The sequence below is a fragment of the Eptatretus burgeri genome, chromosome 3 (assembly GCF_056783735.1).
Source record: "Eptatretus burgeri isolate ZD-2024b chromosome 3, Ebu_testis_v1, whole genome shotgun sequence".
Classification (NCBI taxonomy): domain Eukaryota; kingdom Metazoa; phylum Chordata; class Myxini; order Myxiniformes; family Myxinidae; genus Eptatretus; species Eptatretus burgeri.
The window spans coordinates 113,837,706-113,861,326 of record NC_140963.1 but is presented as its reverse complement, the minus strand read 5'-3'; the positions used below and the strand labels follow the sequence as shown (position 1 = coordinate 113,861,326).

The window sequence follows — 23,621 nt, the reverse complement described above, 5'->3', positions numbered from 1 at the left end:
CTCTCCCCAATCCCCATGTTTGTCGCATTGACGCCAATCTTATACCTTCAAGTTAGCGCATGGCAAGTGTTTCAGTTACGACAAGCTCCAACCAACATAGAATGCAGCGATCTCTCCCCAATCCCTATGTTTGTCGCATTGATGCCAATCTTCTACCTTCAAGTTAGCGCATGGCAAGTGTTTCAGTTACAACAAGCTCCAACCTACATAGAATGCAGCGATCTCTCCCCAATCCCCATGTTTGTCGCATTGACGCCAATCTTATACCTTCAAGTTAGCGCATGGCAAGCGTTTCAGTTACGACAAGCTCTAACCAACATAGAATGCAGCGATCTCTCCCCAATCCCTATGTTTGTCGCATTGACGCCAATCTTATACCTTCAAGTTAGCGCATGGCAAGCGTTTCAGTTACGACAAGCTCCAACCTACATAGAATGCAGTGATCTCTCCCCAATCCCTATGTTTGTCGCATTGACGCCAATCTTATACCTTCAAGTTAGCGCATGGCAAGCGTTTCAGTTACGACAAGCTCCAACCTACATAGAATGCAGTGATCTCTCCCCAATCCCTATGTTTGTCGCATTGACGCCAATCTTATACCTTCAAGTTAGCGCATGGCAAGTGTTTCAGTTACGACAAGCTCCAACCACCATAGAATGCAGCGATCTCTCCCCAATCCCCATGTTTGTCGCATTGACGCCAATCTTATACCTTCAAGTTAGCGCATGGCAAGTGTTTCAGTTACAACAAGCTCCAACCACCATAGAATGCAGCGATCTCTCCCCAATCCCTATGTTTGTCGCATTGACGCCAATCTTCTACCTTCAAGTTAGCACATGGCAAGTGTTTCAGTTACAACAAGCTCCAACCAACATAGAATGCAGCAATCTCTCCCCAATCCCAATGTTTGTCGCATTGACGCCAATCTTATACCTTCAAGTTAGCGCAGAGCGACACTTATTTCAGGTCTCATTCAGCACCATGGAATGGAACAATTCTTTTTAATTTAAATTTCCACCATTATGATGACAGTGGGGAAAAGTCCGTTTTTTAAGCTCGAGAAAAAACATACTCCCTTTGGGAGCTACCAGGTGGGGGAGGGGGGGGTCATTTTCAGTCCTTTTACCTTAATTATACATTGTCTCACTGTAGGGAGGGGGTGTTATTATTCTTACTCTTATTATTGGTGATATTATGATTACTGGTATTATTATTAGATCCTCGTGGAGGATCTCTAAGTCTTACTCACGTTGTTGTTCTACTGCTTCTTCTTGTGGACTTTTTTGTTTCACAGCCTACAGTTTTCATCGAAACTTCCTGAAACTTGGCGTATATATGTAAAAATACCCTGCACAGACAGTGACCATCTCCGATTTTGAAAATTCCTCCTAGAAAAAAAGTTATGACGTCAAAATATCTCCGCTAATGGAAATCGCCTAAAAAAAATATCTCCGAATCTAGGCAAGCTTTTAAAATTCTGTTTGCGGGAATCGAACAGGGCATTAGCAGAGATGAATTCCCACACATATGATGCATCACTATGACGTCATATCAATTTTTATGACGTCATTCCTATTTTTTGACATTTTTTGTTTCACAACCCAGAGTTTTCATCAGATCTTCGTGAAACTTGCCATGTATATGCAGAAAGCCCACGCGCAGTCAGAAACCATCTCCGATTTTGGAAATACTTCCTAGAAAAAAGTTGACGCCATAATATCGCCGCGAATGGAAATCGCCGATGCCATTATCTCCGAAACAAGGCAAGCTGTTTGAATTTTGTTTGCGGAAATCAAGCCGGGCATTAGCACAGATAATTTATCGCAAACCTGATACATCACAATGACGTCATATTCGTTTTTATGACGTCATCATTAAGAGGACGAGGATCTTCGCCCATTTGAGCTTGTTTTATTATAATGTAGATATTATTATTATGCTGTTATCATTATTGCCATAGCATCATTTTGAATTGAAAAAAAATGTCCTCCGAAGATGAAATGCTTGATGTCCTGCTTCTTCTTCATTTGACATGTGGACGGTGGCGTATCAATATTATTATCATTATTGTTGTTATTAATTTTGTTATTGGAAGCAACCATGAAAAAAAACACCACAATAATGTAAAACGATGCTGAAGATGGTGTTATTACTTTTGTTGTTAGAAGTGGCTTTGGAAAACCGACATGATAAGCTATTTATACACTTTAACACAGCATTTGTCCAAAGAGGAAAAACCCCTTGGGGAGAGGGGGATATTATTCGTGTTCATATTGTTTTGTAATAACATTAATATTGTGGTATTATCATTATTGTAATTATTAGTCCACTACCAGTTTCACCGGAGGGGACTATATAGGTTTGCTCTCCGTCCATCGATCCATCCCACCTGTGTTTTTTCTGACGTTTTCTAATTCCCTTAAACATATTCAACTGAAACTCGGTAGATGGCTTTATTATGATAAGTTCTAGAACAGGTTCGAGTTTCAGGGAGTTTCGTCAATTTTTCACAGAGTTATGCCATTTTTGGATTGAGAAAATATCACATCGGTAGGGGTGTGGAACACAAAGCAATTCTCGCTCTTGGTACTTTTGTTATTAGAAGGAGTCTTGGAAAAACACAATAAGCTATCTTAACATGGAGATAAACCTTAACACGGATTTTGTTGAAGGCGGACAACCCCCTTGGGGAAGGGGGCAAATTAAGTCACTACAACCTCCATTGTGTGACCCTTAGTCCTCCTGTTAAGTTTGGTTGAGATTGGATAAGTAAAGACAGAATGTATCGCAGTTAAAACTACACACAGACAGACAGACAGACACCAAATTGTGTATGATAGTATGACGACAATGGAAATTGAGGAAAAACATTGAAGGCACATTATTACCATATTTTTCTTCTTTTTCTTTCTTAAATGTACATTTCTAAGAAGAAAATCTCACCTGGTTATTTTAACTTGTGCATAAGATTTGTTGTTTGCTGATTCCACAGATTTCTGGAAGAGGAGAAAAAGTAAAGAAATGAAAGATAATTAACCGAACCGAGTGTATAACTGAATGTCTATCTCTGGTAATTTGTTTGCAAACACTGGTATATATATATATATATATATATATATATATATATATATATATATATATATATATATATATATATGTATATATATATATGTATATATATATATGTATATATATATATGTATATATATATATATATATATACATACATATATATATACATATATATATATATACATATATATACATATATATACATATATATACATATATATACATATATATATATATATATATATATATATATATATATATATACATATATATATATATATACATACATATATACACACATATATATACTATCCCTGTGTCATAAGAGGCGACCAGGGTTGAGTCAGGAATGGCATCCGGCGTAAAACATGTACCAAATCACTATGCGGATCATACGGATGATCCGCTGTGGCGACCCCTAACGGGAGCAGCCGAAAGAATAAAAAAATATATATATATATATATATATATATATATATATATATATATATATATATATATATAATTGCATGCATCCAAAGCTCATGAGTCTGTGGAGAATAGGCTGCAGATGTCTATGGCTCTTGATGTGCCAGACAGGGATTCCATTAGCTCAGGCCCTTTTGAGTGGCTTCCAATGATGGGCTGTCTAACCCCATGACCCACAGAGTACCTTCTGCCCCAGTAAACAATCCCTAGGCACATCCTGAGACAGTAAACCTGTCAAACAAAGAATGTCAGCTTTAGAGGTTTTCTTCGACTAGCCTTCCTGCAAGCATTGTGTTATATGTTTAACCGAAACAAATGCAAACATTCAGGCAGTGTCTGATGGAGTGTTGTGTGCAGGGTTCAGAAATGTCGTTGTATGTGCAGTGAACAGCTGAAGTTTCATTAATTTGAAGGTGTCACATTGTGGCAATTGCCTACTTCGGATTTTGGTTTTTCATGAAGATGGCACTGCCCATCTTTATCACTATATGTAGCGACTACTCCTGCCTGATTCAATGTCACTTTCGTCACTAGTAATTTAAGAAATAAACGCAAATAAATTGTTCTATGTTATAGTTTTCAAATTCAAGGCAACAAGTAATCCTGTCTTGTTAGGAAACCAAAAACACCGGGGAATCCATCATTTAATTGCACCTACAGGGGGAAGCCTGGTGTTGGCTTAACGGTTACAGTGCTTGGCTTAAGATCTTTGGGTGTTGAGTTAAAGCTCCTGTAGTGCCGTTAGATAACACCAGTTGGTTTGACTCTGTCTGTCATCCTTCCGAGGTCAGCAAAATGAGTAGCAGCTTACTGGGAACAGGGGACACTGCATCATTGGCACAGTTGCACTCAGAAATGATGCAACAATCAGCCACAGGCTGCATATAAAATAACCTACAGGAGGCCGAAGAAATGATGACAGAAGTAATTTTTTTCCTCATTAAGAATATCTATTGGAATGTTGAGAATTGTTATTAAAGGATAAATATATTGTTGCTTCATACAATTAATTATGAAACTTTTCAATCACAATTGTAATGTATTAACTTTTCTTGGGCCATCATATGCTATACATTATCTTCGAAATCTGCTTCTGTTGTCACAACTAAAGTCACCACTTCAAGTATTTACCCCACAACACTCACCGCTTTGCCTGAGAGCTTCAATGGCAACTCGGAGCCACTTGGCTAGGGACAAGAAAAACAAACAAGAGCAAATCACAGCATGCAGAGACATGAACGTGTTGCTTATCTCTAACAGTCATCTTAAATCTAATTACAATAAACATCTGAAGCTTAATGCTGAAATACATATTTGCAGGGTGATTTTTTTTTTTGTTTTTTGTTTTGCACAATTTACTTTTATCTCCTTTCAGGATGTAGAATTTTTGGTCTGTCTTCCCACAATGTGTGTCCATTGAACCGGCAAGGTTTGGAAATCTATATTTTATGGCTTTGTGATTCCAACAATGGTTATTTCATTGATGGCATAGCAGAGACCTACACATATTGATAGCTCATTGAGTCTACACAGGCATCTTTGCATTTCATCGATGATTGCAAACACCATGTGGAACACATTATGAAATTCAATGCGTCACACAGTCATCCCAGAGACCACGAGAAAGCATCTGAATAGGCAAAGCTCATCCGGCTCAGCTTTGTATTTGGACTTTTTCTTCTTCAGTCTGCTAAACATGATGAAAACAGCTAAAACATGAGAAAAAGAGCAATCAGAGATTGCAGACCCTTGCCAGGACTTGTTTTGAGTGGTGTTTGTGTAGTTTTGTGTGGTGTATTTTGAGTGATGTTTGTGTACTGCTGTGTTACATAATTAATAAAAGACATAATTAGAACTGCCACTTTATAACTGCTGGCAGTGATGACCGGGCACCAAGACATTGATCGGACTCCCCACCCTGACCCATGACGTTTATTATTATTCAATTGAATTTAGAATGGGATTAAAATAAATTCAATTCAAATCAAATAGAAGACCAAATAGATAGTCCTGCATTGGAGTAATCAGGAAGAACCCCAACAAGCAAAAAGCAAAGATGAAGTCATCAGGAGGAACCTGGATATGATTCACATTTCAGCAGCAACTCCTCTACCCTCCAACCCATCCAGGCACAGCCAAGTTAGCCTTATTCAAAAATAAATAAATAAATAAATAAATAACAAGCAACCCAGATCAAAAATATTAAATAATTTTGGCTGCCAGACCATGTGTCCGATCACGTTGAAATTTAAAATATTTGTTCCCTATCACTACTGGATGGTAATTTTGAAGTTTTATGTCGATTGATTAAGCGGTTCCAGAGAAAACATTATGTAATATTTTTCTTCAATCCAACATGGCTGCCAAACCATGTGACTTAAAGGATGAATAGACCAGAAATGGCAATGCCCTATGACGTTTTATGCGTGATGCTTTTGTTCCTCATGGATAGGCGGTCATACGTATAAAATTTCGCCTCATCTGTTCAGCCGCTTCAGTAAAGAAGATTTTTGAAGGTTTTTCTTTAAAAAAAAAAAAAAACAATATGGCTGTCGAATCACGTGATTGATGATGTCATCGATATTGTTTTTTTCTGTGGACCATTTTATCCCTCGATGACCTTCAAATTTTCATACTGATCAGAGGTAGCGTTCTACATATGCAATTATGACTTCATAATGAAGGCACCGATGACATCATAAAAAAAAATCACAGTTATTCCCCATGATGAGTGCTTGCCATGTGCCAAGTTTTAATTTTTCCTTGGTGTGGTTTCAGAGCGACAGAGGTCCAATTTTTTTCCGTTTTTCCAACATGGCTGCCACACCACATGACCTATGATGTCATCATTATCAATAAATCATTCTACATGAGCAATCGCTCCTTTGGTGAAAATTTCATCGCGATCCGACAAGCATTTACGAAGAAAAACACGAAAGATCTGTGCGGACAAACAGACTGTGAGACAAATGAAAAATCACTCATAAAGTGACAACTTGGAAAAACAGCACAAAGTAGAACGACCTTAAAATTAATTGGTAGTTGAATTCACCGATCTGACATGAAAATGCTCTTCAAATTTCAAGTCAATCGGCTAAAACAAGAAAATTGGGGATTTTCGAAAATTTGGCCCAAATTGGTCTTTTGGCCTATATTGATCTCAACATTAATAAGTGGTTGAATTCACCGACCTGATGTGCAAATGGTCTTAAAATTTCAAGTCAATCGGATGAAAATTCACAATTTTAGAAACGATTTTAAAATTTGGCCAATTTGAGTTAACTTTCTGGCCTATGTTGACCTGTTGAACCAAGATAACCTCAAAAGTAATAGGTGGTTGAAGTCACTGACCTGTTCTGCAAATCCTGTTCAAATTTCAAGTCAATCAGATGAAATTTGAGGATTTTAGAAAATTTGGCTCAAATTGGCCTATTGGCCTATGTAGACCCTTTTGATCGACCAAATTTTACGAAACCTCAATGTGGGACCGTTGCAGGGTCGGTGACCTTCATTTCTGAAAATTTTAGAACGAGCGGTTTGGGCTGGAGGCGAGCGGACAGACAAACAAACACACAAATGAAAAACCACTCATAGAGTGACAACTTGGCAAAAGACCACAAAGTGGAATGACCATCGGTAGAGCGCATACCTCTGCCAGGTGGAACAGTTCACATTGTGAATCCCACTGATGGGCTGGATCTGAAATAAAATAAAATCTGCTTGTTCTTGTCACCTATTCAACTCATCCACCTTGTTTTGTCATAACTCGTCCACAACTTTTTGAGATATAGTGATTTATTTTGTTTTTGGCTCTATCAATTTTAGAAATTAGGCATGTGTTGACCTTTTGACCTTAAAATTAATTGGTAGTTGAATTCAGGGACCTGACATGAAAATGCTCTTCAAATTTCAAGTCAACTGGATGAAAATTGAGGATTTTAGAAAATTTGGCCCAAATTGGCCTATTTTGACCTTTTGGCCTATGTTTACCTCAAAATGAATAGGTGGTTGAATTAATTGACCTGAAATGCAAATTCTCTTCAAATTTCAAGTTCATTGGATTAAAATTGAGGATTTTAGAAATTTGGTCGATGCTGACCTTTTGGTCTATGTTGACCTTTTCGCTGATGCTGATCACAAAAATAATAGGTGGTTGAATTCAGTGACCTTATGTGGAAATGGTTTTCAAATTTCAAGTCAATCGGATGAAAATTGAGGATTTTAGAGAATTTGGCTCAAATTGGCCTATTTTCGGTGGACCAAATTTTACGAAACTTCAATGCGGGACCGTTGCAGGGTCGGTGACATTAATCACTCAAAATTTCAGAAGGTTCGGTTGAGCGGTTTGGGCTGGAGGCAAGAGGACATACATACAAACACACAAACAAACGGAGGCGATCAACATACTTGTCAAAATTTTTTTTTTTTTTGCCAAGTCACAAACACACAAACAAAACACAAATAAACAACCAAACAAACAAATGGAGACAATCAACATATTTCTCCCAAAAAATTTTTTTTCCCCCAAGTAACAAAAAAAATGGACCCAAAAATGGACCTCTCCTCTAGCGAGGGTAATTAGAAGGGCACCCGATAGAGCGCATACCTTTGTATCCTACTGATGGGCCGGATCTGGATTCGGACCTAAACTAAAATTGAATCATCTTGTTCATGTCACTTAACTAACTCATCTACCAAGTTTCGTCCGAATCCGTCCACAAATTTGAGATATCGTGTTTGATATCGTTTTTGGTCACATCTCTCAATGGTGAAGAATCACTTAAAAAATTGTAGAATCCGGATTCAGATCTTCACCAAAACCTAATCAATTTGTCATTGTCACACACCCAACCTACCAAACAAATTTCATACAAATCCGTCCACAACTTTTTCAGATAACCTGCACACAAGCAAACGGACAAACAGATAAACATACAGAGAGACAGCGATTAAAAACAACCTCCATCCCCCTTCGGTGGTGGAGGTAAAAATACAAAAAGGTGGATGATTTTAGACGACCTTGACCTTTGACCTTTTGATTTAAAAAAAAACCCAATAAACAATCAGCTTTTAGCTTTTGATTGGTGAACCAATTCGGTGACCCAACATGAAAATTCTTAAAATCCCAGGTCAATTGGATGAAAATTGATGATTTTATGCAATGTTAACCTTTTATCCAAATAATTAATTTGGCTTCTCCATGTTCTCATAACGAAGCTTTGTTGAAAATTTGACGACAAAAGCTCAAATAGTAAAAAAAACAAAAACACGCACGCACGCACGCACGCACACACACGTGATTGCAAAACCCCATCTCCCCTACGTGGGGGATGGGCTGTTTCGGTTGTAAGCTGAATCACTATATCTGGAGAGAAGAAAAAATAAACTTGTGACTTCAACTATTGTTTTCAATGCTGGCAAGTACATCTCCACGTTGCAAGCCCTCAAATTCAATTACTTAATCCATCCATCCATCATTGAGACCATACTCTGTGCAGAGCGTTGGTGCTGCCGAAGCAGTCTCCTTGGCTATTGGGCACAATTCCGGATCTGTCACCACTCTAACACAGGATACCAGCAAGCTGGCACTCATTTTGCCGACCTCGGAAGGATGACAGGCAGAGTCAACCACACCTGGTATTAATACAACAGCATAGTGGGATTTTAACTCAGGATCCTTGGATCCCAAGCCCACCACCCTAACCATTAAGTCAACACCAGGTATATAATTACTTAATCAAGCTCCAGTGAAGCTGAAATCCTTGGCCTTGACATCTTCCTTGCTTTGCCACAAGCCGTACTCTAACTCAGGGTGTTGCCTCGGAATACTCTGTACAGCAAAGTCTTTCCTTGACCGTTATCACCGTTCATTGGGGTACAAGGCCATTCATCCACACAAGTTCGATGGTTCATGTTGTGGACGAGTACAGTGGTGTACAGGGCCATTCATCCATGCCAGTGTAATGGTCCATGTTGTGGGCGAGTGTTGCTTCATGCTATATCGTTCACTCGAAGAGGCAGTAGAATCTACGCTCTCAAGGGTAATTGGTATCTCTTGCCTGGAGGATGAAATGCAAGGACTTTCCTCATTGAAACAGGTGTGGCCTCTACTCCCTCACATCTGATCTTGTCTTTCCTGCTTTTTTTTTTTTTTTTTTTCATCACTCACAAGCTATTCCAAGTTGCACATGTTAAACCAAATGAACCATTCCTTGTCACCATCCCCACGAGTTCAAGGTTAATGCTTACCTCCACTCCTTTAATCTTTTTTCTTCCACGTCTGTATAATCACATCACCAACTACATTCAGTCATGTTTTCCCTCCAGTCTCTCAAAATGACTGCCCACTGCATCGTCACATCGCCTCCCATTTGCCTGCTTATCTTTCTTGTTTGTTTGTGTGCATCTTGTCTGCCTGTTTCCTTTGACTCTGTCATCGGTGTTTTGACCTCCCTCCTTTATCATCCCACTCAACCACGAGTCTCTTCCTCCGTGTTGAAAATGCAATGAAAATGAACAGCGTTTTTCAGAAATGTTCTTTTTGTGCAGGGGCTTCTCGAAAGGGCAACGCGATTGCAACTTTGTGCTAAAACATCGGACACAATACTGTGATTATGCTGGCCACAATAAGCGGTCATTGCACATGGCCTGAACTTTAGTTAACAGACATTTTGGATGAATGCGACGATTCCAATGTAGTTCCACGAACCAAGAAGAAAGCCGACATTATCACTAACTTAAGGAAGAGGTTGTTTTGCATGAAAATATTCAATCACATGAGCAAATGGAAACGAAGACCATGGAGATGTTGCAAAATATTGTGATGAATGTTGCTGCAGCGAATGTATTTGTCACCCTGTGTGCAAACCTGTGGGCTTACCCACCCCCATGCACGTGGTGTGTGGCCCCCGGATAACCCACCGGTGTTTGGCCAAATTCAAAGCTGAGCACGGGAAATGGAATCCCACGCTTTCCCAAACGGTGGCCTGCTGTTCTAACAGCACGACGGCGGGAAGAAGAGATGTCGCTACTCCAAAGATGTAATGAACAGTTTAATAGTAAACTAGGAGGGCACTCGGTACAGCGCATTCCTCTGCCATGCAACGTCTGATGCACGAGAACATATCGGGCCAAATACATTTTTGAAATATCATGCGACATATCGTTCTTGGCTCGATCTCTCAGTGGTGAAAGAATCGCTGCAATGACTACACAAAAACAACTAAATTTGAAGACTGGGCACAAATCCAGAAGGGGCTCAAAAACACAAATCCAGAATCTTAACTTCTTTTTTGTCTTAATGTTAAAGGTTCCAGTCACAGACTGTATTGTTCTCGAGACCAGGCCTTGAAATAAAACAAAAAGAACTGAAGAAATAGAGAAGTGAAGAAAAGTAAGAATAATCATCTAAACATTTTCAGGAAGTGGAAAACCTGCCTTTTGAAAAGGAACAGGTTATAACCATAAGGAAAGACAATGTTGTTGTTCATCTTTCGGCTGCTCCCGTTAGGGGTCGCCATAGCGGATCATCCGTTATGATCCGCATACTGATTTGGCACAGATTTTACGCCGGATGCCCTTCCTGACGCAACCCTGGTCACCTCTTACGACACAGGGATCAGGATTTGGGTTTCGCCATGATTCCGGGCTGCTCTACACCCTGCCCAGTGCAGAGCCCCCATCCTCAAGCGATCCTCCAACCCAAGCCTCCGAGTCGCCGGATTACAGGCGCACGCCACTACGCCCGGTATAAGGAAAGACAATGAGAAGGTAAAGAATTCCAGAGATTATCTGTGAAGGGAAAGAAGCAAGCATCACGACGGCCCACCGTTGAGTTCTCGACGGACACACAATAATCATGGAGCGTCGTGTCTTGCCGAGTATTTTGTGGTCCAGCTACTGGAGGTATACGAGCAGCTAGTTCTCGGGAGCACAAACCGAAGTGATATCTATGGAAAAAGGAAAGAGAGCAAACTATGCGGCGTAATTCAAGCAAGTCGAGTTTTGAGGTCAGATTGAGAGGAGTTGATAAGTCGGATTGCTTTAGACTCGACTCTGTCAAGTAAATATGCAGAGCAAGAACCTCCCGACTGTATATGTGAGAGCAGTACTCCATACAAGGACGAATCAATCCTTCATATTAACCGGAGCAACTGTTCAGATGAAAAGAATCTTTGAAATCTGGATGGGGCTTAAATACCCCCTGCCCCAAGAGACTGGTAATGACAAACGATGGGCAGGGATAGGTAGGGTATTAAAATGAAGAAACACATCTGAACTTGAAGCCGGGGTAGAACAACATAGTGGGAGATAACGGGGGAAATAACATCTCTGCCAGTGCATCCACCACAGATACAGGTGGCCTTGTAAGGAGGACGGAGTCATCAATCTGGTGCTGGGATGCGACGGTTGGCATGGATCGCGTGGAGGGGAAACGGCCGGCTCAATCTCCGGTGGCTCACAATAATCCATAGCAAGCTCTCTTCCTTTCCCATTTCCAGCTTGGTGAGGACTGGAATGGGCAGTGCGGGTGCTTGGTTGTAATCATCATGTGACGGGGTGTATAAAACTGGTAAACACATGCTTGTGGGAGGGATATTTTGTGGCTCTCGATCGATTGGGGTGTGACCTACCGCCTCTAGTTTTGCCTTGGATGGTTGGTGCTTTCAAACCAAACAGCACGACGATGACTGCCAATAAGCTCGCTCGGTACAAGATGATGTTCTTGTGAAGTGTGCAGTCTCTGGATGCCGGTTGCATCATTTTCTGGGGGCACAGCTGTGCCGCTGATGCAGTGCCTCTATTACCACAACACTGGTACTCCATTTTACTGACCTCGAAAAGATGATAGGCTGAGTCAACACAACCTGGTAATCATTCAACGGTTGACGGGGGCTCAAAACTCAAGATCCGAAGATGTTAACCCAGCCACCTTAATCATTAGGCCAACACCAGGCTTACTGGCAATTTGTACGACACTTCCATAAATACCACTGGGAGCTGCCACACAAAATTCCCTGTGCACTGAACAGCATACATTCCGCAGCATTTTGAAAAATGCACTCAATCTATAACCTTAAAATCTACTCTGGACCCAGTGTTGGTTTATTGGAGCTTCCTGCATCCTGTATGATTTTCAAAACAGTTTTCAAAAGTTTTCTTTGAAGTCGTCTCATTCGGTATACATCAGTTATCTTTACGTCAGTGTAAATGAGGGTACAGGCTGATGGGATAGGTCAGAGGTCACGCACTCACTTTTGAGCCGTCTAGTCTGGGTTCAACTCCAGGTTTGACCATAAACTCTCATCCTGGTGCTTCACAGGCATGGTGTTACATCAAAGAGTGTGCCCTCTATGTTAGCGTTCTCTAGTGTGGATGTTAAATATCCCACGGTACCTTTCAAGAAGAGTTGGCAATTGTGTGCCAGCGCGCCCTGGCCAGATTAAAAATTCCTGCTCTACCCTGGTCGACAGAGGAGAAGGAGACTTTGCCAGGTCTATTTGCTCATTAGAAAGACAAGGGTACCAATAATATTCACGGTCATCCGTGATAGATCGGAATCGATGGTGCATATACTTTGACACATTAAAAGGAATGTGCCATCATGTTACAAAACAAAAATTCCGATGATTCAATGTACAGTTTTCAAATGTCCAGAAATTCTCATTGCATGCAGTGGCATTAAGAAGCTGGCGCATTCACAAAAGAGGTACGAGATGATGTTCTTTCGAAGGGCGATGTTGGCTCTTTCCTCATGGCTCCAAAACTAGAGAGATGGCTCGAAATACACAAAACCAGCCAAGTGGACAGCATGAGTGTGCACTACGTGCGGAAGCCAATAATTGCTTTCACAGTTATGCTCATGCATGGTGGAGGTGAACACTATAAGGGTGGAAGGTTCACATGTGGATGGAGGAGTAATTAAGATTTAACATAGATATGAGACAAGCCTAAAGTCAGGTTTTTAAAATATATAATGAGGAAGAGTCAAACATATGTTGAGAACAAACGGACAAGATAAACAAGAGAAGAGAAAACAGGAAAGGTGGGCATGAACAGTCAAAGTATGAAAAAGATTCCTCCTCTCCTGCTTTAGCTTCATCACAGGAGAGTGCAATAATGTTGACAGCTTTACAGAATACAGGAGAAATAGATGTGATGCTCGGATGCCAGCCTATAGGGGACAGCAGTACTCCAATGAGCTACGGATGAACAAAGACCTTGTAGACTGTGAGGAGTTCTGATTTTCCAAGGAAAGACTTTGATCAATGGAGGATGCACAGTCTGCATCTGGTTTTGGAGGCCAGCTCTGCTCTGTGGTCGGCCCAGGAGAGGTCATGCCTGATGGTGAGGCCGAGAAGCTCAAGAGATTGAATGGCTTCGAGTGGCTGGAAATGGAAATTGATATGTGGGTTGTTTTGGCAATCCTTCTGGACTGACGGGGTGAAACGGTGAGAATTTACAGGAATGAAGATGTTCCATTGAGCATTTGATCAATTCCAGATCAGCAGAGAGTGATGCCACTGCAGTTTGCCTTGCAGAAGGATTGCAGTGCCAAATATTGGCAAAGTGCATGTGACGTATAATATTGCATTTTGATTCTGTATTATCACTTCCGCCACTGAAGGTGAAGTTCGTTTGTCTGTTTGTATACAGGATATCTCAAAAAGTTGTGGACGGATCCGGATTAAATTTTGTGCGCATGTCCAGTGTGTGACAAGGATGAACTGGTTAGATTTTGGTGAAGATCTGGATCCGGATCCGACTACTCGACTTTTTTAAAGTGATTCTTCACCATTGAGAGATTGGGCCAAAAATGATATATAGCGTGATATCTCAAAAGGTGGTGGACAGATTTGGACGAAACTTGGTGGACATGGGTGTGTGACGGGGACGAATTGATTCAATTTTGGTGAAGAACCAAATCCAGATCTGGATCTGATAATTTTTAAAGTGATTGTTCCCCATTGAGAGATTGGACTAAACCAATATATAGCACGATATCTCAAAAGGTTGTGGATGGATTCGGAGAAAACTTGGTGGACACATTGTGTGTGTGGCAACGATGAAGTGATTCGATTTTGGTGAAGATCTGAATCCCAATCTTCATACGAGAGTTATTTCATTTTTGAAGTGATTCGTCACCATTGAGATATGGGGCCAAAAACGATATAGTACTGTATAGCATGATATTTCAAAAATCTAATGGGCCTGATATGTTATCATGAATCATTGTGTGGCAGTGGATAGGTATTGGGTGGCGGAGATACTCTACCGGTCTAGAGTTTTAGAACACCCTCATTTTCCCAGTTTTTACTGAAATTTCAGCAGTTCAAGTCCAGTGAATAACCTGAAATGGAACAAAGCCAAGTGGTAAACTGCCAGAGGTTAAAAAAGAAGAAGTTTAGGTTACCAAAAACTGAAAAATAATGTATACTGAACAAAAATATAAACGCACCAACCTAAATATCTAAGTCAAGATTGCCATTATGGGAAAATGGTCAAACCGATGATATGTTTGAGCAATGGTTCCTTTGTTTTGCTCAAGACAGATGTTCCCATCGAAATTGACCACTCTGAGTGTGTGGACTCACACGTTGAGTAATCCTTCCCATGAGCACCATGGGGCTTGACAGAGTGATGGTCAGTGAGCGTGACCAGGACACAAACACTCCCTATAGCTTGCCCTATAAAAGGCCTCCCCAAAATGTGGACTGGTGACAAATGTCAACATGCCACAGATGTCACAAATCTTGAGGGAGCGTGCCATTGGCATGCTGAATGCTGGGACGTCAGTACGGGCCGTTGCAGCACACTTCAATGTCCACCACTCCACCATTAGCCGCCTGAGAACGCGCCTCAGAGAGACTGGAAGCACCGTGAACCGTCCACATGCCCGGCGACCACGTGTGACCACCGCCGGTCAGTATCGTCACATGAGGCTGCAACATCTCCGGGATCGACTCCGACCGGCCACGAGGACTGCCGATGAGACTGTCGGGCTGCATAACAGGCGCATTTCAGCCCAGACGGTGCGTAACCGCTTGAGGGAGGCCAAGCTTGAGGGAGGCCAACACCCACTACTGACTGTGTGAACTCTGACAGTGACACCTCGGTTGTGTCGGCTGTTGTAGCGCAAAGACTGTCGCCAGAATTCTCAAGGAACTCTTTGAAATTTAATGCTCAATTGTCATGGATTCTATAACCAAATTGTTGTGAAGATTTAGTATTAATGAGTTCGAGGTAAAATAGTAACAATCGCTTGGTGCGTTTATATTTTTGTTCAGTATACATTTCAGAGTTGTTAAAAAAGGCCCTTTTCAGGGAACAAGTAATGGGTTAGCAACTGCAGCTATTCTACAGCTGTGGAAGTAAATTAGGCCTTGAAAGTTGATGCAAACAATTCCCACAGGTGTCCCAACGTTTGTTGATTAGTTGCAAACCCTCTGTCTGTATAAAAACAGTGTTGGAACAGACTGTGTTGCTGTGCACTCTGAAGCATTATTTTGACAATATTGCACTGCAGGAAGTAGTATATTGCTGTCATAATGGCAAAAAAAAATAAAAATTAACAAAGGAAGACAGACAGAACATTATAACTCTGAAAAGTGTTGGTCTTTCCTTTAGAGAAATTGCAAATAAGCCAAGGTGTCAGTGAGTACAGTTTCCGACACCATCAAAAGGCACTTGGAAACTGGAGGAAACTCTGACAGGAAGAGGTCTGGCAGACCCAAAGCCACAACACAATCAGAAGACAAGTTTCTGAGAGTCAACAGCTTGCATGATAGGCAGCTCACAGGACAGCAGCTTCAAACACAGCTTAACACTGGTCTAAGTAAGGAAGTCTCAGTTTCAACTGTGAAGAGAAGACTTCGAGCTGCAGGTTTGACAGGTCGAGTGGCAGTAAGAAAGCCATTGCTAAGATGGCAAAATAAGAAAAAAGAGGCTTGCCTGGGCCATGAAGCACCGCCAGTGGACTCCTGAAAAATGGAAAAAGGTCTTATGGACCGATGAATCAAAATTTGAAATCTTCGGTTCATCACGCAAGGTTTTTGTATGCCGTCGAGTCGGCGAAAGGATAGTTCTTCAGTGTGCGACACCGACTGTCAAAGTTGGAGGAGGAAGCGTGATGATCTGGGGCTCTTTTGCTGGATCCTGTCGGTGACTTGCACAGAGTGACTGGCACCCTGAACCAAAAGGGCTACCACAGCAATTTGCAGCACCATGCAATACCCTCTGGTCTATGCCTAGTTGGCCAGGGGTTCATCCTACAGCAAGATAACGACCCAAAACATACCTCCAGGCTATGTCAGAACTACCTTCGAAGAAAAGAACAAGACGGTAGGCTTCAAATCATGGAATGGCCAGCACAGTCTCCAGACTGAAACCTCATCGAGCTGGTTTGGGATGAACTGGACAGAAGGGTGAAAGCAAAACAACCTACAAGTGCAACACATTTGTGGGAACTTCTGCAACAGTGTTGGGAAGAACTTTCAGAACAATATTTGATTTCCATTGCAGAAAGAATGCCACGAGTATGTTCGGCTGTTATATCTGCAAAAAGTGGCTACTTTGATGAGTCAAAAATTTAGATTAAATCTTGTTCAACAAAACAATTGCATGATTTATTTTTATCTGCAATTGTTTACTTGTTCTATGCTTTAACTTTAGAGTACATTGAAACATTAAACTGCTTAAATTTCAGTAAAAACTGGAAAAATGGGGGTGTTCTAAAACTCTAGACCGGTAGAGTATGCGCTCTCCAAAGTGCCCTTCTACTTACCTCTGCATTATTATTATTATTATTATTATTATTATTATTATTATTACTAGTGCATGCCAATAGTGCGTGGCTGTACGTGCAAAAAAAAAAAAAAATTTCAAACCGCGTGCCAGAAACAACCGCACAGGCCGTTCCTTCGCTCTCATGTGCCCGTACCCGTTTCTTCTGCAAGGCGCCTTGCCTCGCGTCCAGTGTTGTCTGCCAAGCGAGCAGTTCGTTCTTCATCCGTTTGAGCTGCACGACGCCTTGTCATGCGCGTTGCGTCGCGTGTCAAGCGAGCAGCTCGTGCTTCGTCAGATTCCATTGCGCATGCACGACGCACAGCTTTGTTCCTTCGCTGTCATAAACGACGATTGGATTGGGGCATTATGTTTAAGAAAATCAAGAAAGTACAGAAATCGAGAAAGAAAGAATGCAGTAAGTCGATAAATCAAGAAAAAAAAAATCGAGAAAGAATACAGGAATCGTCACTGACTGGATTGGGGTATTGGGTTTAAGAAAATCGAGAAAGAAATCGAGAAAGTGCAGAAATCGAGAAAGAAAGAATAGAGTAAGTCGATAAATCAAGAAAAAAAATCGAGAAAGAAAGAATACAGTAAGTCGATAAATCGAGAAAAAAAAATCGAGAAAGAAAGAATACAGTAAGTCGATAAATCGAGAAAAAAAATCGAGAAAGAAAGAATACAGTAAGTCGATAAATCGAGAAAAAATCGAGAAAGAATACAGTAATCGTCACTGACTGGATTGGGGTGTTGGGTTTAAGAAAATCGAGAAAGAAATCGAGAAAGAAATCGAGAAAAAGAATAGTCAGTCGATAAATCGAGAAAAAAATCGAGAAAAAAAGAATAGAGTAAGTCGATAAATCAAGAAAAAATCGAGAAAGAATACAGTAAGTCGATAAATCGAGAAAAAAAATCGAGAAAAAAAGAATAGAGTAAGTCGATAAATCGAGAAAAAATCGAGAAAGAATACAGTAATCGTCACTGACTGGATTGGGGTATTGGGTTTAAGAAAAATCGAGAAAGAAATCGAGAAAGAATACAGTAATCGTCACTCTCCGGAAGTGAAGTCCTCACTGTCCGGAAGTTCGCATATCGCAGTTACGATTATTCGCAATTTATTTTTAATGACTAATTATTCAATTAGCGCCAACGTATTTTGCCTTTTCCCAATGTCATCGCAAGGAAAAACACAAAGAGAAGAGGAAAGAGGAGAAAAAAAACGTGCAAAAAACAATTTACTTCCTGCTTCGGAATATACCAGCTCACTCTGATGTTCCCCAAATTTATGCACCGTCTAATATGAAAACGATCATAACTTGGGGCATTGTGTTTATATATAAATGCGCATAAGAAATCAAGAAATTATTAGAATACACGAAGTCATCACTCTCCGGAAGTCCGTACGTTGTAACCCGTAATGGGGAACGCAGCTGGGGTTCTCTTCCCCCATCGTCCACGCCCACGCAACAACGTGTCTTGTCATTGGTTTGGTAAATAAATGGCCAGAACTTGGGAGACACTTGTCCGATTAATATCAAACCTTGAAAAGGCACATCCTCAGGTCCCCAGCAATATATCTGGCAAGTTTCAATTAGATCGGACCAGTGGTTGTCGAGAAACAGCGGACACAGACACACACACACACACACACACACACACACACACACACACACACACACACACACACACACACACACAGACACACACAGACACACACAGACACACACAGAGACACACACACACACACACACACAGACACACAGACACACACAGACACACAGGTACACACACACAGGTACACACACACACACAGGTACGCACACACACACTGTACACAATCACACACACAGATACACACACAGAGGTACACACACACACACACACACACACACACACACACACAGAGACACACACACACAGAGATACACACAGTGCCCCACACACTGAGACACACACACAGAGATACACACACACACACACACACACACACACACACACACACACACACACACACACAGACACACACAGACACACACACAGAGACAGAGACACACACACACACACACACACACACACACACACACACACACACACACACACACACACACACACACACACACACACACACACACAGCTGGAATTATAGATAGATTATTATTATTACCCTCGCCGAAGGGGAGGGTATTGCATTTGAGTCCGTTTGTTTTGTTACCTTCGCATTCTGCGAAAGGTTATGTATTGGTCGCTATGTATTTATTTATTTATTTATTTGTGAATATGTGTGTGTGTGTGTGTGTGTGTGTGTGTGTGTGTGTGTGTGTGTGTGTGTGTGTGTGTGTGTGTGTGTGTGTGTGTGTGTGTGTGTGTGTGTGTGTTTGTTATTCGCATAACACAGAAAGTATTAAACCAAATCGCTTGAAATTTGGTGGGATGATTGGTTATTATCCAAGGAACATTTGATTAGATTTTGAGAGCGATCGGGTCAAAGGTCAAGGTCAAGGTCACGGAAAGGTCAAATTCGTATTTTTACCATAGCGCAGTGAATTTTGATGTAATTGGCATGCAACCGATGCCAAAATGTTCAGAATTCATTGCCCAATCTTGTGATGGGCGACATAACACAATTACGTCATTACCCTTGTTTTTAAAAGAAAATGTCCCAAATCCTGGCATTATAATCAGTAGCAAAATATATGTTTGTGGGAGATGCCAATGATTATTTATTTGTTTGTTATTCGCACAACTTAAAAAGTATTAAACCGAATTGCATGGAATTTGGTGGGATGATTGGTTATTAGCCAAGGACCATTTGATTAGATTTTGGGAGCCATCGGGTCAAAGGTCAAGGTCATGAAAAGGTCAAAATCGTCTTTTTACCATATCGCGGTCAATTTTTATCCAATTTGCATGAAACTAATGCCAAAATGTTCAGAATTTAATGCCCAATCTTGTGATATGCAACTTGACACAATGACGTAATTGCCCTTACTCGCGGTTGGGGGTCAAAGGTCAGGGGGGTCACGACCTTGCAGATGTGCGTATTTTTATCATAACGCAGTCAATTCTTATCCGATTCGTATGAAATCAGCACCAAAATGCTCCTTGTTCTGTTCCCCACACTCTTATGCCAAGAACAAAACAGTAGCGGCAGCGAAGGTATATGCTCTCTACGAGTGCCCGTTATAGTTTGTCTGTTTGTTTGTCCACACAGAACTTTCGTGTTTTTCTCCAACCGCTTGTCAGATTGAGGCAAAATTTTCACCATTGGTGCGACTACTCATGTAGAATGTATTAATCATAATGAGGTCATATGTCATGTCGTGTGGCAGCCACGTTGGAAAAATGGAAAAACTTTGGACCTCTATCTCTGAAACCGCACCAAGGGAAAAATTGAAACTTGGCACATGGCAAGTACTCCTCATGGGGAATGAGTGTGATTTTATGACATCATAGGTGGTTTCATTATGACGTCATCATTGCATATGTAGAATGCTACATCCGATCAATACTAACATTTGTGAGGGTTATCTCGGGATAAAATGGTCCACAAAATTTTTGGATGATGTCATCAGTCACGTTATTCGGCAGCCATATTGTTCTATTTTTTTTAAAAACCTTCAACTTCTTTGAAATGCCTGAACCAATCATCACTGCCAGCAGTTATAAAGTGGCAGTTCTAATTATGTCTCATTAATTATGTAACATCAGTACACAAATGCGACATAAAATGCACCACACAAAACTACACAAACACAACACAACACACCATACAAAATAAGTCATGATGAGGGTCTGCAATCTCTGATTGCTCTATTTCTTCTTCTTCTCCTTCTTCTTATTCCTATTATTATTATTATTATTATTTTTCTTAATTGCTATTCTGTATTATTACCTCTGCCATCGAAGGTGGACGGAGGTTATGTTTTCAGTCCTGTCTGTCTGGGAGCAGAATGAATGAAAAAGTTGCGGATGGATTCAGACAAAACTTGGTGGACAAGTTGGTTGTGTGATAAGGATGAATTGATTCAATTTTGGTGAAGATCCAGATCTGGATATAATCTTTATATTTTTATTTTTTAAAGTGATTCTTCACCATTGAGAGATTGCGAATCGGTGAGTGGAGTCGGTGACAAGAACAAGCTGATTCAATTTTGATTCAGGTCTGAATGCAGATCTGGCCTATCAGTGAGATATAAAATGTCCGAGTAAACTGTTCAGCCTGGCAGAGGTATGCACTCTCTCAGGTGCCATTCTAGTTTTATTAATGTAATAATTGTGCAGCTTCAAATCCGCAGGTTATAATTGGAGAATATGTTCACTTTTCTAGGCATGCAGGTTGCTCACTTTAGGGTCAATTGTTCATCTTGTACAATAACAATAGCGAGATGCTTCATGCTTCAGACAAATATGTGACAAAGGAAATTTATTATCTGTTGCAATTATGGTGAACACGTAATAATTAGCAATTTTTGTTCATTAATAATCAATTCCCAAGAGCCTAATTGTTTTTTTGTTTTTTTTAATTGGTCAAATCAGCACAGAGAAAAGGAATAACCTGCTGCCTTACTCTAGGAGATCACAACTAAATAATTTTATTTCATGAAAACTGCACAGAGAGCTTCGGTGTGGTTTTAGATGTTGTTTCGAGGTCGATCATCACAAGGTCATTATGACGTCACAGGTGGTTTCATTATGGCGTCATCATTGCATATGTAGAATGCTACATCCGATCAATATGAACATTTGTGAGAGTTATCTGTTGATAAAATGGTCCACAATTTTTTTCACAAAAAATAGTCAGACCAATGCAATATTCCCTGAGGTCTCGTCTTCTGCAAAAAAAAACAGTCAAAATCCTGATGAATTTGCTCCTTTGAAAAAGGATGCCAAGCATTCGGAATTGGACGAATCCTTAAAATGTGTTTCATTGCAAAAGTCAGACACAATAAGGTGGCTGAGACAAAGGTGCTTAATGATACACACACAGTGAATGAGGTTCGATGCCTCCTGAAAAGAACCATACAATGAACAGCAACAATGATGTAATCCAGTGTAATGAAAATCAAACACAAAATAGAGACGAATACAGGTTGGCACATTAAACATGGTGGGCATGCATATGGCACCTCCCATGGGAACCCACCAGCATGCACAATGGACCTGTTGAAAGTGAGCATTGCAGACAAAGCTTTGTTCAGTGGAGATATAGTTCATATAGTTAAAGATAACATGTATGTTTTCCTCACGCATGGTGGAATCATTATTGATAATGTAACCAGTTAAAAAAAATCACATCTATATTACATCACGTGCTCCATCTATTGCATCAGTGCTTCTGCGATGCAACTCTTTCTGGTGCTGTGTTCAACTTTGCCGGTGGCGTGGCATTTAGCTCATTCTATGGTAAGCACTTCGGTATGCAAGTGTTTTGCAATATGCATTTCGTACCGAAGGAGGATACCATCACGGTTTGTGCACCTCATCCAGTGTGGTGGGGCACATTGACATGGTACAAGCACCAAATCCATGCCATGGTATATTTGCACTGTCCTGTGGTGTGGTGTGAAATTACGTCTTCCTGTAACTTGATAGTTGGATAAGTATGTTCCATATGGGGAATGCATGGGGCAATGTATTTACACTGTCTCGTGCTGTGCAAACGTAACTGTATAAACCGCATCGTTTTGCAAAGGTGTGCTTTCATCTCTCACTCATAAATTTATAAACGACCATTAGTGGCATGTTCTCTTCTGTGTATGCCTCACATTTTGTTACAATCTAAGCACGGTGCACAATCTTATTGGATAAGATTCACAGTGCATGTTACACTGATGAGCCAAAACATTATGACCACCTGCCCAATATGCTGTTGGTCCTCCGTGTGCCGCCAAAACAGCGCCGACCCGCCGAGGCATGGACTCGACAAGACCCCTGAAGGTGTCCTGTGGTATCTGGCACCAAAACATTAGCAGCAGATCCTTCACGTCCTGTAAGTTGCGAGGTGGAGCCGCCGTCGATTGGACTTGTCGGTCCAGCACATCCCACAGATGCTCAATCGGATTGAGATCTGGAGAATTTGGAGGCCAGGGCAACACTGTGAACACTTCATCATGTTCCTCAAACCATTCCCGAGCAATGTGTGCAGTGTGGCAGGGCGCATTATCCTGCTGAAAGAGGCCACTGCCATCAGGGAAAACCATTGCCATGAAGGGGTGTACCTGGTCTGCAACGATGTTTAGGCAGGTGACACATGTCAAATTGACGTCCACATGAATGGCCAGACCCAGGGTTTCCCA

General features: G+C 41.0%; 1 protein-coding gene across 7 annotated transcripts in view; it reads right to left on the bottom strand.

Annotated features, from left to right (window-relative positions):
- Nucleotides 1-23,621, bottom strand: part of LOC147030766 (tensin-1-like) — a 434,197-nt gene that overhangs the window by 210,887 nt on the left and 199,689 nt on the right. For 4 of the 7 annotated variants that reach the window (XM_085875169.1, XM_085875171.1, XM_085875176.1 and 1 more), the window contains 2 exons: nt 4,686-4,727; nt 2,944-2,996 (listed from right to left, as the gene is read on the bottom strand). The exons of the other annotated variants lie outside the window; for them this stretch is intronic. In XM_085875169.1, the coding sequence (XP_085731295.1) occupies nt 2,944-2,996; nt 4,686-4,727 (95 nt within the window). The remainder of the gene's footprint in view (nt 1-2,943; nt 2,997-4,685; nt 4,728-23,621) is intronic. 7 annotated transcript variants of the gene reach the window in all.